This window comes from Oryctolagus cuniculus, chromosome 10 (genome assembly GCF_964237555.1).
Source record: "Oryctolagus cuniculus chromosome 10, mOryCun1.1, whole genome shotgun sequence".
NCBI classification, from domain to species: Eukaryota; Metazoa; Chordata; class Mammalia; order Lagomorpha; family Leporidae; genus Oryctolagus; species Oryctolagus cuniculus.
This window is the reverse complement of record NC_091441.1, coordinates 105426382-105441769: the sequence shown is the minus strand read 5'-3', so window position 1 is coordinate 105441769 and position 15388 is coordinate 105426382. Positions and strand designations below refer to the sequence as shown.

Below are 15388 nucleotides of genomic sequence, written 5' to 3'. Positions count from 1 at the left end.
GCTGGGTGGTCAAGGATGGGTGGTTCACTCTCCACATCCAGGCATCCTGGGACACTGCGTGCAGTCAGTGCTGTGGCTCCCCAGAATAAGGACAGCATGCCCCAGCCCTGCAGAGGCCCGGCAGGGGCACGGAGCACCCCCGGAGCCCATAGCTTCTCCCAGGAGGGCTCACGGCTAAGGAGATGGCTGGCCAGGGTTCACGTGCTCCCTCTGCTGGGGGACCAGGCTCAAATCCCAGAGGCCAGGGCGCAGGCACCTCCACAGGTCCTTTATCTGGGGAAGGACCTCTGTCCAGGGTCAGCAATCATGCCTCCAACCAACGAGAAAGACGATGGGGCACACCATAGTTCTCCTCTGGTGAAGAGATGCCTTGGGCTTACCCGGCTCTGTGTCCCCAAGAACACAGCACAAATTCGGTGAAGTGAAAAGGGGGAGGGGGGAGGAGGAGCAGGAGAGGGAGTAGAAGGCAAAGGTAAGCCCCCGGGGTTAGGCGGCAGAGAGACCCAGGGCGTTGGCCTCTTCCTGGCTCCTCCCTGACCCCCTCAGGCCCACTGCACCCCCTCGCTACAGAGAGTGAGGTGAGGCCGGGGTGGGTCCTCAGGGTGGTGCCTGGAGTTGGGCTGCGCATCCCGCTGCGCGGGGCGAGGCGCGGTCCTCTCGGCTTGCCATCCTCCGCCAATCCCGCCGCCACTTCCGGCCTCGACGGGGCCTGCTGGAGCCCTCCGGGAGTGGGCAAGACAGCCACCTGCCCTTGGTCCCCAAGAAGACTCAGCCTCTGGCGCAGACACGGTGAACCCGCGCCCGGTTCCAGGGGCGGATAAACCGAGCCCTAAGGACGGGAGGCGAGGGAGGCAGGCGGATGTCACCCAGCGCCGACCCGCCCGCCGAGCCTTGGAGCACAGCACCAAGGGCAGGCGACCCAGGTTCCGGCTACCCTCTGGGCCTCAGTTTCCCCAGCGGTAAGGCGAGGAAAGCGTGGTGGGGACGGAGTCTCTGGTTGGCTTCAGGTCGGCTGCGGAGTCGGGGCCCGAGAGCTGCCAGCCGGCCTCCCCTCTCCGCGCGAGGGCGCTGGAACTTCGGCCCAGCCTCCCTCAGGAGGCGCCTGCCTGCGCCGTGACGCGCGAGGGCGCGGACGCGTCGGCCGCCCAGGAGCGGACCTCCGGAGCGTGAGGGGCCAGAGCGCCGAACCCGTGCCAAGGGCGCCTCGCCGGCCGGCCCCGGGGCGCGGGCCGCACCGAGGAGCCCAGAGTCGGGCTCTATTCGCTTGTCCTGGCCGGGCCTCTCCAGCCCGACGGATGCGTCGGGGCGACCGAAAATGCCTGGAACGACGCGCTCCACCTACCCTTGGTCGCCGCCAGCCCCCGGCCCTGCGCCTTTAGCAGCCACAGCCAGGGGCGGCGGTGGCATTTCTCGTCTCGCAACCGGCGGGCGCGCACGAGCTCTCCGAGGCGCAGAGGGGAAACTGGCAGGGAAGCAGCCTGGAGGGGGCGGCTCCGAGAGTAGACGTGCAGCGCCTTGGGGTGGGGCTAAGGGGGTGTGCGGAGGTTGGGGGAGCGCAGCCAGGCTCCTGGGGACATCGTGGGCCGAGCAGGGAAGGACGGGGCGTGACGGGGTCGCGAGACTCGGGGAGACGAGCTGCGCGGGGCGAGGGTTCGTGCACACCTCACGACGTTAGACAGTCGCGTGGGACGAGCGGAGGAAGAGCCGGGGACTCCCCACCCACGGGGCCCGGCCCCTCCCCACACCTGCGCGGCGGCTCCACCCCCTGCCATCCATTGGCTGCTCCCGGCGCCCGTCAGACGAGCCCCCGTGGCCCGCCCCCAGCCCCGCGGCGCGCCTCTTACCGCCAGGGCCACGGTGCCAACGCCACTCCGCGGGTTCCCGGCCATCGCCCGCGCGCTGCACAGCCCGCCAGCCCAGTGCCCGCGCGGGGCCGCCCGCCGCGGGCTTGGGGCGGACCATGGGCCCGCCTAGCCCACCGCCCACCCGCTGGCTGTGCGTGCTGGCAGGCGCCCTCGCCTGCGCCCTCGGGCCCGCGGTGAGTCCCGGCAGCTAGTGGGGAGTGGGGGCGGCGGGAGCCGGGCCATCTGTGTGCGCGTCTGGGTCAGGGGAAGAAGAGGCGCCCGGCGCCCCGTCTCGCCTCCTCTCTCAGCCCCGGGCCGGATCTAGACCCCGAAGAGGGGTCGTGGTCGCCTTGGGTCCCTTCCAGCTCAGCGCAGAGCCTGCACAGCGAGGCTGTACGGGATATCGGTGGAGGGGAACTTGGGTTCCAAGTAGTGGGTGCGGGTGTGCGTGTGGCAGCGAGGCCTGTGGCTGCAGGCCAGGCACGGGGGTCGACTGAGTGGACAGTCTGGAAGGTTGTGGGCGGGAGGGAGGCTGTGAGGGTGGTCGTTGTGTGCTGTGCCGTGCCTGTCTCGAGAGACTGTGGGGGCGTTGTGTGTGCTTGTGGAGGTGAGGTCTGAGAAGCAGACCCAGGGTCGGGGCCAGAGACCTGGGAAGGGGCCCTTGGGATCCTGTGGGTGGCAATGGGCAGAGGGGAGAGGCACAGGAGCCCAGGTGGAAGGTGGCCGGCAGGCAGTGAGGGGTTGCCTGCGGTGTTCACGGGAGCTCAGGTTTGTGAGTGGGGGAAAGCTGGATAGGGAGACAGTGACCACCAGTAGTGGCCTTCCTCTTGCTCTGGCCTCTGCTTTTTCCGCAGGCCGATCTGTGTATGCCCCGACGCTTGTGTGCCTGTGTGTCCCATGAGTGGAGATACTTGTGTGCGTCGGTGGGTGGCACACCTGGGTGGCAGAGCGGTGCCTGCTTGAGGCAGGAGATGCATGGATCTCTGCCTCCAAGCACAGGGAAGACCTCACTGAGTCTACCCAAGCCCGTTTTACAGATAGGGCAGATGAGGCTCAGAGACATCAGAGCCTCTGAGCCTGACCCCTCCACCTGTCAGAACTGGACAGAGGCAGATTTTCTCTGCACCCCTATGTCAGGCCTCGTGGAATCTGGAGTTGGTCTTTGGGGCAGGGCCAGGTCTGTCCCGAGATCACGTCCTTTGCCATCACCCCCAGCAGGGCACCCACTGCTGTTTCAGTATCTCGCACACCCGGGCTCAGGAAATTGTCCTAGGAGCCTCCCCTCCTCCCGTGGGTGTCAGGAGACCCGCTCCCTGAGCCATCACAGCCTCACTTTGCTGGTACTCCTAGGCCACAGCTCTGGCCCCATTTACAACGCCCCTCCTCCGCAGGTCACCTAGTCTCCAGGCCTCACCAATCCTCTGGCTTTCCTTACCTTGAGCCTCAGCCAACCAAACCTTTCTCAGATAAGCCAGGGGATGCCCCCCTACCCCCCACCCCCGATGTCTGAAGGCTTCTGAGTCCACGCTCAGGGCACAATGGCTTCAGCCAGGCAGCCTCTCACCTGAGATAGCCTGAGGCTGACTCCTCCCATGCCTACCCCTCCTTGTCGGTGCCCAGCTCTGTCTCCTCCTCCTGACAGCCTTCCCTGATTGCTCCAGCACACCTAGCCCTCCCCTCTCTGACTCCACCTTTCAGCCCTACCCAGCCCCCCAGTCAAGGGGATTCCGATCAGGGGCTGGGGTCTCTCATTCAGGGCTGGGCCGGACAGGCTGAAGCGAGGAGACTTCTTCCCCGCTCCGCGGCTCCCTCTTGGATGGACACCAGGCGGTTCTGCTCCAATCACACTCTGGGGGGGGGGGGGCACGGACGTTATCGGAGTCATAAAACGGCAGCTGCAAAGTTCAGGTTGAAGGCCCAAGGCCTTATCGCACCTGTTTATGGTACCCTGACCTCAGCCTGGGAAGGGAAAATCTCTGAACAGGGAAGCAAAAAAAAAAAAAAAGGAAAGAAAACCTCCAGTGTCTCCGAGGAGGAAGTCTGCCCCAAGGCCACCGCCAGGCCTCCGCTGCCCCGTCCTGCACCCCACAGCATCCACGGGGGCCCCTCACCCCCTGGCAGAGCTCATAGGGCAACCTGCCCAGCACATGACTGATCGGGGGGAAGGGGCCCCAGAGCAGGAGCAGACCCAGGCCCTGCCCTGGAAGTTTCTCAGGCTGGTGGGGACCATCACACCCGGGAGGAATAGCCCAGGAGGTTGTAGGGTTCAGCCTCTTAAAAGCAGGGGCAGAAGTCCTGACTGGGAGGAGCAGTCAGGGAAGGCTCCCTGGAGGAAGAATGACAATGCCCTAAAGAGTTGGCCACATGGGTCAACCTTCTACCCCGGACTACAAAACAGCTTGACTTAGCAGGACCAACAGGCTGGACCCCAGAAGGAGGAAGCCCCGCTCAGCGTCTGGGACGGCTTTGAATTCTCTGGCTCCTCCTTGACGCAGGCGCTAGCCACTTACTCCTGCAGGTCTCCCTGTACCATAGGCACCCTTCCCCAGAGGCCAGCTGCCCAGGTGACCGTGGATGCAGTCCAGGTCAGGCTGCCCAGGGCTCCAAGGGGACAGTGCTGGGTGACGGAAGTTTCTCCCATCCTCTGTCCTGAGCGTCCATGGGCAGGAAACCTGGTTATCACCACAGTTCTTTTTTTTTTTATTTTTTTACAGGCAGAGTGGATAGTGAGAGAGAGAAAGAGACAGAGAGAAAGGTCTTCCTTTTGCCGTTGGTTCACCCTCCAATGGCCGCTGCGGCCGGCGCACTGCGGCCGGCGCACCGAGCTGATCCGAAGGCAGGAACCAGGTGCTTCTCCTGGTCTCCCATGGGGTGCAGGGCCCTAGCGCTTGAGCCATCCTCCACTGCCTTCCCGGGCCACAGCAGAGAGCTGGCCTGGAAGAGGGGCAACCGGGACAGAATCCGGTGCCCCGACCGGGACTAGAACCCGGTGTGCCGGCGCCGCTAGGTGGAGGATTAGCCTATTGAGCCATGGCGCCGGCCCACCACAGTTCTTTGACGCAATGGCCCATTGACCTGGGGAACAGCTCGCCTTTGTGCAAGGGCTTCAGTTTCCCCAGTGTGTGCATGGGACATGGGGAGGAGGAAGATCCGGAACGGAGCCAGCTCCAGCATCCCTGTGAAATGAACTTGGTCCTCCAGGCGGGGCATCGGAGAGCCTAGGAGGGGGGCAGGGTGGTGACCGTGCTGTGTGTACTGAGTGACAGGCCATCCCTTCCCCTTGGTCCCCAGCAGGAGGAGTTCTGGGGGCCGGGACTCCAGGCCCAGGGAGGCGACGGGTATTGTCAGACGGTGATGGGCGCCAGCCTCGGTAGAGGTCCGACCTGCAATGTGACACCAGGAAGTGGCCTTGAACTTGATACCCTCCTGCCATGGCAGGGCCCCTGCTTGTGGTCACCCTGGCCATGGAAGAGCCGGAGGCCAGGGGACTCCCTTTGTCCCTGGCCGCTTCTGCCCCATTTCCCAGACTGTGTTGTCTGGTTGGATTTCTGATTTCCTTTGAGTCCAGGAAAATTACAATATGTCCCAAATTTCCTATCTTGGAAGCATTTCCGAAGAAGAAAAAGAAAGAGGGTGCCAGGTGTTTTTTGTTTATTTGTTTTGGTTTTTGCTGTGTTTCATTTTTAATTATTGGAAAATCGGAACAACAGAGAGACAGACAGAGATCTGCCACCCACTGGTTCACGCCCCAAATACTCAAAACACCCAGGGGTGGGTCAGGCCAGAGCCAGAAGCCAGGAATTTCTTCTGGGTCTCCCATGTGGCTGGCAGGGACCCAGGTACTTGAAGTATCACCTGTTGCCTCCCAGGGTGCACACTAGCAGGAAGCTGGATCAGAAACAGGGGAGCTGGGGGGCTCAAACCACGCACTCAGGATAGGGTGTGTCGGCTTAATCTCCCAACAGAAACAGTTTAATCTCCTTTCAACATTGTTTTGTGAAAAATGTTCAGACAGGTAGAGATCATGGGACAGTGGATATGCAAACATCCAATTCCTAGAATTGACAATTGTGAGTCCTTAACAATTCATGTTTGCATCATCTGCTTTTTTGGCTAAAGTATCTTAAAGTAAATTATAAACATCCTGACCCTTTGTCCCAAATTGTTCCAACATGCATCTCCAAAACCAAAGGCCACCTTCCTGTGTCACTGTGACACTATCATCACACTTAAGAAAATTAACAAAAATCCCTTTGTATCTTCAACCAGCACTTAATCAGGCACCCCAAGGCAAGTGGTGACATCCCTAGGGGTTTGGTCTCATTACAAGAGCTTTGGGTGACCCGTGGAACTGAATGGCGAGCTGGTGGGGTGTCTGGCTGTGGGCACTGGACTGGCCCTTTGCACCCACATCCCCTGTAGCACAGCTCATGATGTGGAGATTCCTATCTCTCAGGAAGTGCCTCCTATTATCTGACTTCAAAACAAGTTCTTCCTGATCTTTACCCAAGGAGAGGAAGAGGTCACCGACCTGCCTCCTTGCACTGTGCCCCCCGTGCCACAGACACACATCCGTACAATGGGTCCAGGGAATGCCAGTTCCCCGGGGTGCCATGGGTGACTTACAGGGAGCAGAGGAACCAAATTGCCTGCTTGGCCTGCAAGGCTCCGTGCCCCAAAGGAAGGCTTCCAAGAAGCACCCTTAGTTGGGAAAAGGCTGAGCGTCTTGCTGGGAGTCTGTTAGTTGCAAGATACCGTTCTAAGCTCTGCAGTGTTCTTTCTTGCCTCGAGCCCAAATCTGTTTCCATACATTCCTCCTCTTCCTCACCACACCTCCCACCTGAATGCACGCATGCGTACACACCACACACACACACACACACACACACACACATACACATGCTCCAATTCCCATTCTCCTCTCCTGACACCCAGGGCTCGGCCTCCCCCCAGAGGAGGTGTGGATGGCACAGTCTGGATGCTCAGAGAAGGGAGGCTCTGGGCCACTGGCACGGGTGAAGGAGTGTGAAAATGCAGGGAAGAGGAGAGAGCTCAGATTACTGTCGGGGCGCGCAAAAAATGACAGGCTGGAGACCTCTGCTCTGGTGGGTGCGGTGCCACCTGCCAGTGGGTAGGACATTCCGACTGCCTGGGCTTATGCAAGGCGGTGAGGCTGTGGCCGGGCCAGCTGGGCACGAGAGAAGGTGCTTTGGCAATAGCTGTAACCCTTGTTGGCAGTCCCCGAGGGCCAGGTCAGCGTCCTCCTCATGTCACCCTTGACACGATCCTGGAAGTCAGCATGCTTCTTGTCCCCATTCTACAGAGGAGGCTGGGAAAGTCGCTCAAGGTCACCCCACCAGGAAGCGGCAGGCTGGCTGACCCCGGAGTCTGTGGTCTTAACTGGGCTCTGCAGCTCTCCCAGCGGAGCTGCTTCTGCAGGGACACGGGAAGGCGTGCCACGTGCTGTCCCGCAACTTCCCAGACATGTTTCCTGAGTAACATGCAGACATCTGCAGTGACAGCTCCGTGAACTGTCACCCGTGTGCGCACCTGTGCAGCCACCACCCAGTTCAAGCCGTGACACCTTCCCATGGCCCTGGCAGGCTGCCTTGAGCCCTTTCGTAATGAAGTGAAACTGTATTTCACCTTCTTTGGGTGTCATAGGCTAAGCTGGGTGTTTCTTCTCTCTTCCATGACGTCTGGGTGCCTCAGTCTGCATGTGCTCGTGTCCCTAGCCCCCTCCCTTCCTGCCCTGCCCCCTCCGGCTCCTCTCCTCCTCTTCCCCTGCCTCCCTTGCTACACATCCTCGTCTCCTCTCCCACTGCACACAGGAAAACCAAAGCCAAAGCCCTGTGTACCCTTGAACACGCTGCTTTCTCTCTGGGTCCTTAGTCTCCCCCATGAGGCTGAAATAAATCACAGGATGCAAGGTGGTTTTCATAGAGAACTGGAGGGGTAGGGGTGGCGGGGACCACACGGAGTGCCCTACCCTCTCCCCGCCTCCTCTGAGGGCCCCAGGAGATGGAGGTGTATATCATCCAGGGCAGTGCCAGGGCTTGCCACTTTGCAGACAGGGGAGTCCTTCTCCCATCTCTCCTGATCTCGGCTGCTGCATTTCACAGCATCCCATGCCCACACCTATGGTCTGGAAGATCTTTGTAAAATGTGTGCAGCCTCTACTCCCACGCTCCTGTTGCAAATTTCTGATAGTGCTCCTGGCCCAGAAGTCAAAGCTCACACTTCAAAACTGGCACTCAAGGCCCTTCCCAATCCCGCCCCTGCCTACAGCTCCTGACATATCTCCTAGTGCTCCCAGAATGCCTTGTTGCAGCCACACCAGGCTTCCTGCAGCCTGGACTGCCCTGGTCATGTCCATGTGCCCATGGTGTGAACACACTGCTTCCACTTTCTAGAATTTTCACTCCTGCATATCCGCTGAGTCTACCTCTCCTACCCGTTCTGTACGAAGCCCACACTCCCGCTACGTCCCATCCCAGTATCCATGAACTTGGCTCTGTTCAGCCAGGGAATTTTCCAATTCTCTCCATGTGCCCAGAGTTTGGAGGGATAATGAGAATGTTTAGAATAGGGAAATAAGTGAGAGAGGAAGTCCAAAGTCTGCCTGAATTCCTCAGTGATAAGGGTTAGAGGGATCTGCCCCAGCTGTGGCCCTGGTTGACCAGATGTCCCCAGGCAAAGGATTGATGTAGTCCAGACCAGCGGTCAGAGATTTGGGGGCCATCTGGGAATGTGCTGCTCGGTGACCTTGGGTCCTTTTTTGGTCTCCATTCCCTCCACCCCTACCCAGATGAAGACCCAGCACTCAACTGTGGCAGGGACAGAGCTCACCTTCCTGCCCCTCCCCACTTTGTTTAGAGATGCCCCCCCTTGTTCTTGGGTACCCTGGGAGCTGCCATCCCTCCCCTCTTCTCCAGACTGCCTCCCATGAAGGGCCCCGTGGTGGTGCTGCTGGGAGGAGCAGAGTGGACAAGGTGATCCAACACTCTTCTGCCATCAGACAGAAGCTGCCTGGAATACTAGGTGCCCAGGGGGATTAGAAAAGAAATATCTCTTGGCAAACTGTGTAGCCGCAGCCCTGGCTCGAGAGAAAGTGAGGGCATCAGTTGTCCTATCCTCCGACCACAGGGCTGGACACCACAGACACAAGGCAGGAAACCCAGCTGGCTGCAGCCATAACGACAGGTATGGGCTCCTGTTGCTGGAGGCAGGGCTGGTTTCAGGCACGGATGCATTCAGGGGCTCAGGCAGTGTTGAGAGGACCTGGCTTTTCTCCATCTCTGTTCTGCCTTCAGCTGTGTGACCTTTGTCATTGCGTTCCACTGTCAACAAGATGGTGGCAGCAGCTCCAGCCTCTGCATCCTTTGAGGTCTCCAGGCCAGTGGGAAAAAGCAAATCCATTTGCCTCATCACTTAATACAAAGTCCCAGGAGAGAGCCTCCTGCCTCTGAATAGCCTGCCTTGGGCCATGTGCCAGGCAACTGTGGCCAGAAATGCTCTGACTTCAGTCTCGGTCACGTGTCCGTGCCCTGGAAGAGCATTCGTCGGAACCCCATGAACGGGGAATAGGAGAGGAGGTGGTCCCTCAGGGAGGAGGGCGTGGCACCAGGGAAGAGTGAAGGGCAGTGAGAGGCAGAAAGAGCTGTCATTCATCCTGCTTCCCACTGTGGGAGGTGAGAATGGGCAGGAGAAGCAGGGGAGGCTGGGAGAGAAACAGGAAGCAGAAGGAACCTTGTTGCTGGTGGACACAACAGGCATGGGAGGGTACCTCAGGGAGAAACGTGCCCAGCAAGACCAACCAATGGTGGACACAAAGCCAAGAGGACCAGTCCCCAGAGGGTCTACTCTGGGATCCGCCTTCTCCCTACCTGAGGACAAGCTGGCCCCAGATGCTATTTTTTGAAGGTTTTTATTTAATAAATACAAATTTTCATATGTACAGCTTAGGGATATAGTGTTTCTTCCCCTCATTCCTGCCCTCCCACTCCCTACTCCCATCCCACCTCCCACTCCCTCTCCCGTTCCATTTTCCATTAAGATTAGTTTTTAATTGACTTTTATACAGAAGACCAACTCTTTACTAAGGAGAGATTTCAACAGTTTTCACCCACACAGACACACAAAGTATAAAGTACAGTTTGAAGACAAGTTCTACCATTAATTATCATAGTACAACTCATTAAGGACAGAGGTCCAGCATGGGGAGCAAGTGCACAGTGACTCCTGTTGTTGATTTAACATCTGGCACTCTTATTTATGATGTCAGTGATCACCTGAGGCTCTTGCCATGAGCTGCCAAGGCTACCGAAGCCTTTTCAGTTCACAGACTCTGTTGGTTTTTAGACAGGGCCAAATGCAAAGTGGAAGTTCTCTCCTCCCTTCAGAGAAATGTACCTCCTCCTTTGATGGCCCCTTCTTTCCACTGGGGTCTCACTCACAGAGATCCTTCATGCAGAACCATTTTTGGCACTATGTCTTGGCTTTCCATGCCTGAAATGCTCTCATGGTGTTTTCAGTCAGGCCTTAGGGGTGGATCCCAGATGCTCTGAGACACACAGCACCATGAGTGTTTCACCCAGAGTGACCCTCTGGGAAAGGGGGCAAGTGCATGATCCCACAGAGGCACCATGAGTCCGACGTCTCCTTCAAGTCTCCTATCTTTTGTTTACCAGTTACACAAATAGCTGCATCCTGCTCTGTGACGGAGCCATGTTCCTCTCGGGGTGCTTGTTTCAGTGACTTAGCGGCTCATGGCTCCACCCCCTCCCGCAGCTGGCCATCCCCGGTGGAAGCCATGCTCCCCGTGTGGCTTCCAGATCAATGGCACATGGGCAGGTGTGGTCTTCATGCTGAGGAAGTCTCAGGGGCATCCTGGGTTTCCCTGGAGCTGGGAGCTTGCCCAGCCATCGGCACTGATTACACTGGGATGAGCTGGACCACAGGTGACCTCTGAGTCTGTGAGGTTCCCCCAGGGCCTTCAACGAGGAATGAGAGAACCATGGTGGTGGAATGAGAGAACTCTGCTGTGTGGCTTCTTAGGCATGGAGTTTACCAGCCTCACCTGGACCCCTCTCCCTCCACACAGCTGAGGGCTCACTGCTATCTGGCATGCATGTCCCTCACCACGGTTCATTTAGTCAGAACGATGGTCAGAGTACAAAGCAGTTGGATGCTGCAGGCCAAGTTGGGGGGGGGGGATCCCCTTAAAGACAGGAAGTGAGGGAAAGACCCCCTCACCTCTCCCTTTAACTGCTTTCAAGAAACCCTTGAATCAGCAGAAAGGTCAAGTTGAGGCCCAGGGTGGAAGAGATGAGTTGGAGGCGATGCTGAGAATCTCCAGTTCTGGAGCAGCCTTGCTGGAGCCTCTCCTTTGGCCCTAGCGGGGAGGGGGCTCTGGTGTTGAGGTGAAAATTCCGACGTGGGGCTTCAGCCACTCTCCTAAAGTCAAACAGACAGGCAGAAGCTGCCACCAGTCATCGGCTCCTCCGCGGAGGCCTTGCCCACCCAAGAGCTCCTAAGACCTGGTCTTTTCCAGATGTTCCTGGACAGCTGTCACCCCCTCCCCCATGTCTGCCCCAGAGCCAGTGTCCCCAGTGTCACTGGGCTGGCCCCTCCTCTAATCCCTGGACAGTGCTCAGGGGGAGGGAGGGGAGCAGGTTGGCTTTTGCACCCCCCTCCCCACATTCCAGACGCAGGTGCCTCTGTACCTTCTGGAACCTTCCCTCACCTTCCCGAGATCTGCTCCAACCTGTATATTTTTGAAACTCAGGGCCTGGCATTTGGTGTAGCCATTCAGATACTCACATCCCACATTGGAGTGCCCAGGGTTTCATTGTCCATCCCGGCTCCTGACACGAGATTCCTGATGATGTGCACCCTGGGAATGCCCAGTGGTGATGGCTCATGTTCTTGGATGCCTGCCACTCATGTGGGAGACCTGAATCACATTCCAGCTCCTGGCTTTCTTTGGCCCCAATTCAGGCCCAGCTGTTGTGGGCATTTGGAGAGTGCATCAGCGGATGGGCGCATGGGCTCTCTCTCTGCCTCTGAATTCCACACACGCATGCATACATACATATTTTTAAGAAAACCAAAAAGGAAGTAGGTGGGGTCTGGGCAAGGAGAGCCAGCATCCCCTCCCCAGCCAGGTGGGCAGGGGTCTAAGCATAGGCTTGTGGAATGGAGCAGAGGCTGGAAATGCAGAGAGACTCTTAGATATTTCTAAGAGTGGCCTAAGAAACTGGGGGCCAGGATCCAACTCCCCAGGACAAGACAGCACTCGCTGAGCCACACCCTCCCCCAGGAAGACTGAGGCTGGGACAGAGGATTCCCAAGTCAAGCTGGAGAGAGGCAGAGGCCAGTGGCCAACTTAGGGTTCTGAAGAGAGGCCTTCCCATCTCTCTACAGGATTGGCCACCTGCAAAGAGGGAGTTACTTCAGCTGCAGCACTCTTCAGGGGCCACCAGGAAGCCATGCCAGGGCCCCCCAAGGCAGACCCAGCCTTGGGAAAAATGGACAACAATTTGGGGTCAGATCAGGTTCAGGGGTCAGTCGGGGGCTAGGCTGGAGTTGGGAGTGGGGTTCAGTCTGCAACTTGGACCTCCGGTAGGATGAATGCAATGTCATTTCCGTGGCCAGGCCCTGCTCTGGAGTCTGCAGATGAGGAAACGGACTGTGCCCCACTCACGGCTCCTCCCTGTCTCTGTCCCCAGGGCGGCCGGGCAGCCAGGCTGCAGCAGGAGTGTGACTACCTGCAGATGATCGAGGTGCAGCACAGGCAGTGCCTGGAGGAGGCGCAGCTGGAGAACGAGACAGCAGGTGAGGGCCTCTGCAGCCCGCGGTATCCTCATGCCTGGTGCCCCGGCCTGAGTTAGGTTCGTTCCCTGTGTGTGGGATGGGGACCAGGGACAGGGATCGACCTCAGAGCTGCCGGGTGGTGAGTGTGGGGAGAAGCAAGCAGGAAGGACTAACAGGCCCGCACGTTCCCAAAGAGAACATACTCAACTGGGGCTCCAAACAGTGCCTGAAACCCCTTCTCCTTTTGGAGCTCAAGGAAAAGTGGAGGTGATGCCTACAGCCTCCTGTCCCCCAGGGTGGAAGGCCTGGGGCCCAGCAGACGGGGGGTCTCTGGATCATTAGGGCACACAGGCTCCTCAATCCTTGGCCAAAGAGGAGCCGGGGCACACTCCTGGATCAGCTCACTCCAGCAGCTGGCGCTGGGCTTGGGAGATGTAACCCCAGCACAACACACCCAGGCATAGGCCATTGTCCCGGGCCAGAGGAAGAGGAAGAGCAGGGGACATTCAAATTCAGGTTGTGACTCCCTACAAGAAGCTCAGAGCCATCTGGGCCATCCAGAGCAAGAAGGCGCAACTGACTGCGTGGGGGTAGAACATTCCCCACGGGGAAAGCCGGGGAGGCCCGGCTCCTTCTTCCACACCCTAGGCGCTGTCACTCAGACACAGAGAGCACACACAGGCACACAGGCACCCCCAGGCACACGCCTGGCCTCCCTCTCCCAACCCACCCCCAGCAGGTCCGGTGAACTCCGGCTCTTTATCCTGGTGATTAGGCAAGTCAAGTTCATTCCCAGAGGCTGAGCCCACAGGGTCCTGTGCCCCTCATGCCCAGGGGCTCTGGGAGAGCTCCAGGCTGGCAGTGTGAAGACTTGTCAAGCTACCCAAACCCAGTGGCAGAGTCCCAGGACAGGTGTCGACCACCTGCACTTGGCTCAGCGGCCTGGGGCTGAGCTAGACTCAACAGGGTAAGGAGTGTGGGAGAAGCCAAGAGGCTGAGGAGGTGAGAGGCACTGGGCCAGGCCGCCCATGGGGTCCAGGGGTGTCCAGGTCAAGCTCACTGAGGACTGGCACGTGAGGATGGCTGCAGGCGGGAGCAGACTCAGGGCCGTCTCCCTGGGGGCAGGGCTTGCATTCGCACAGCAGCCTGGCTGGCAGCAGGGAGCACCTTGAGGTCTTCCTGGCTCCCTTGTCCCTGCCACCCCTCTGAGACTGACAGTCTCTTCCTGGCCCTGGTGCCCCAGCTCTGCCTCCTGCACCATAAGTGGATGCATGTAGCTTTCTTCCCCCAGGTCTCCCCCACCCCCACCGTGTGCCTCACCCCTTCCTACCCCGGCAGGGAGGCAGGACCAGGCTGCAGACAGGCCCAGAGGGTGGGATCATGGTCATCCCTGGGGGCCCAGAACCCAGACTCTCAGTCCCACCGCAGTGCCTCCCAAGCCCCAGGGGCCAACCACCCTCGTGATCCTCATGAGGTCACTGCTGGCACAGGGTGCCCATCGCGTGCCAACATCCTGCCCCCTGGCAGCCAGCCTGGGATCCTGGGGAGGGCAGGCATGGGTCCGTGGGCTGTGGGTCTCCCTGCGACCGGCGTGGGGCCCTATGTGTGTCTGTGCACATCCAGGTGTGCACTCTTGGCCTGCGTCTGTTTGGGGTTGTCTGTGGCTCTGGGTTTGACGAGAGTGTCTGTGTGGCTCGGGGGCATATGTCGTGTCTGTTTAAGCCTGGATGTGCCTAGACGTGCCTTCCTGGTGTTCTGTGTCTCTGTGTGTCCATGTGGGACTGTGTCATTGGTGTGAATGTCGGCGGTGTGTGTGGGGGTGGGGGGTTGGGCATGTCTGGGAGCTACATGTCCCTCTGTGCCTGTTTGCTGGCATCAGTGGTCCCTGCATTCATGCATGTATGTTTGCATGTGTGTCCGGGATCTCATGTGCCTGCCAGGAAACACGTGTCAGTGCATGTGGCTCTGAGCACACACGTCTATAACACAGCACCCACCCTCCCTCACCATCCATCACCCCAGGCTGTCCTGTTGGGGTCACAGCCCCCAGTGGACCCACAGCCAGCCTGGAATGTGTCTCTATGGGCCTGGTGACACACAATGATGGACTGTGGTGGCCTCTCTGGGATGGGCTCACAGGGTGCAGTCCCAGGGGGCACTCCCAGGGGGCAGCCCACAACAAGTACTTCTAGGTACTAGGTGTTTTCATGGCCAGCACCCTTGTCTGTCTCCCCAGCCATGCTGCCCCGGAAAACCAGCCCTGTCCTGCCTCCCACGAGGGGCTCCCCTCCACGTCCTCCATTCCAGCCTCTCTTTCCTGCCTCCCTTAATCTGATTGCTGACCTGTGCCCTGGTCCCGGGTCACCGCCCGGCCTTGGCTGTGCTGTGATTCCTTGAGGTTGAGTGTGCCCTCCCGAAAAGCAGGGCCCAGTCTCCTTCTCTTCTGTCTGCGCTCCGGTGAAGCAGAGCTCAGGGCCAGAGACGCAGCCCTGAATCCACTCCCCAACCTGAGCCGGCAGCTGGAGATTGCAGAGCCTGGCAGGGACTCAGACACAGCAGTTGGCCTACAAAACAGGGTGTGCCCAGCACTGTCAGGAAGGGATAAACAAAGTCCAGCAGCAACAAAATCGCCTTCAGGCCAGGAGGACAGGGTGCACCGCTCCCCAGCGCTGCGGGCGGGTGCTACCAGTCACCAGCCTCAGTTTCCCCATCTGTGAAATAGAAGGGTT

The 15388-nt window shown here is 59.1% G+C and overlaps 1 protein-coding gene across 4 annotated transcripts in view; it reads left to right on the top strand.

Annotated features, from left to right (window-relative positions):
• The first annotated feature begins 936 nt into the window (after window positions 1–936).
• Window positions 937–15388, top strand: part of VIPR1 (vasoactive intestinal peptide receptor 1) — a 32684-nt gene continuing 18232 nt past the window's right edge. Inside the window, exons 1-2 of one of the 4 annotated variants that reach the window (XM_051851826.2) lie at window positions 937–959; window positions 12575–12680. In XM_051851826.2, coding sequence (XP_051707786.1) covers window positions 12620–12680 — 61 coding nt within the window. In that variant the 5' untranslated portion in view covers window positions 937–959; window positions 12575–12619. Of the gene's footprint in view, window positions 960–1838; window positions 2039–12574; window positions 12681–15388 lie in introns of those variants that run through there. The other 3 variants (XM_008260255.4, XM_002713061.5, XM_008260257.4) reach the window with 3 other exon arrangements.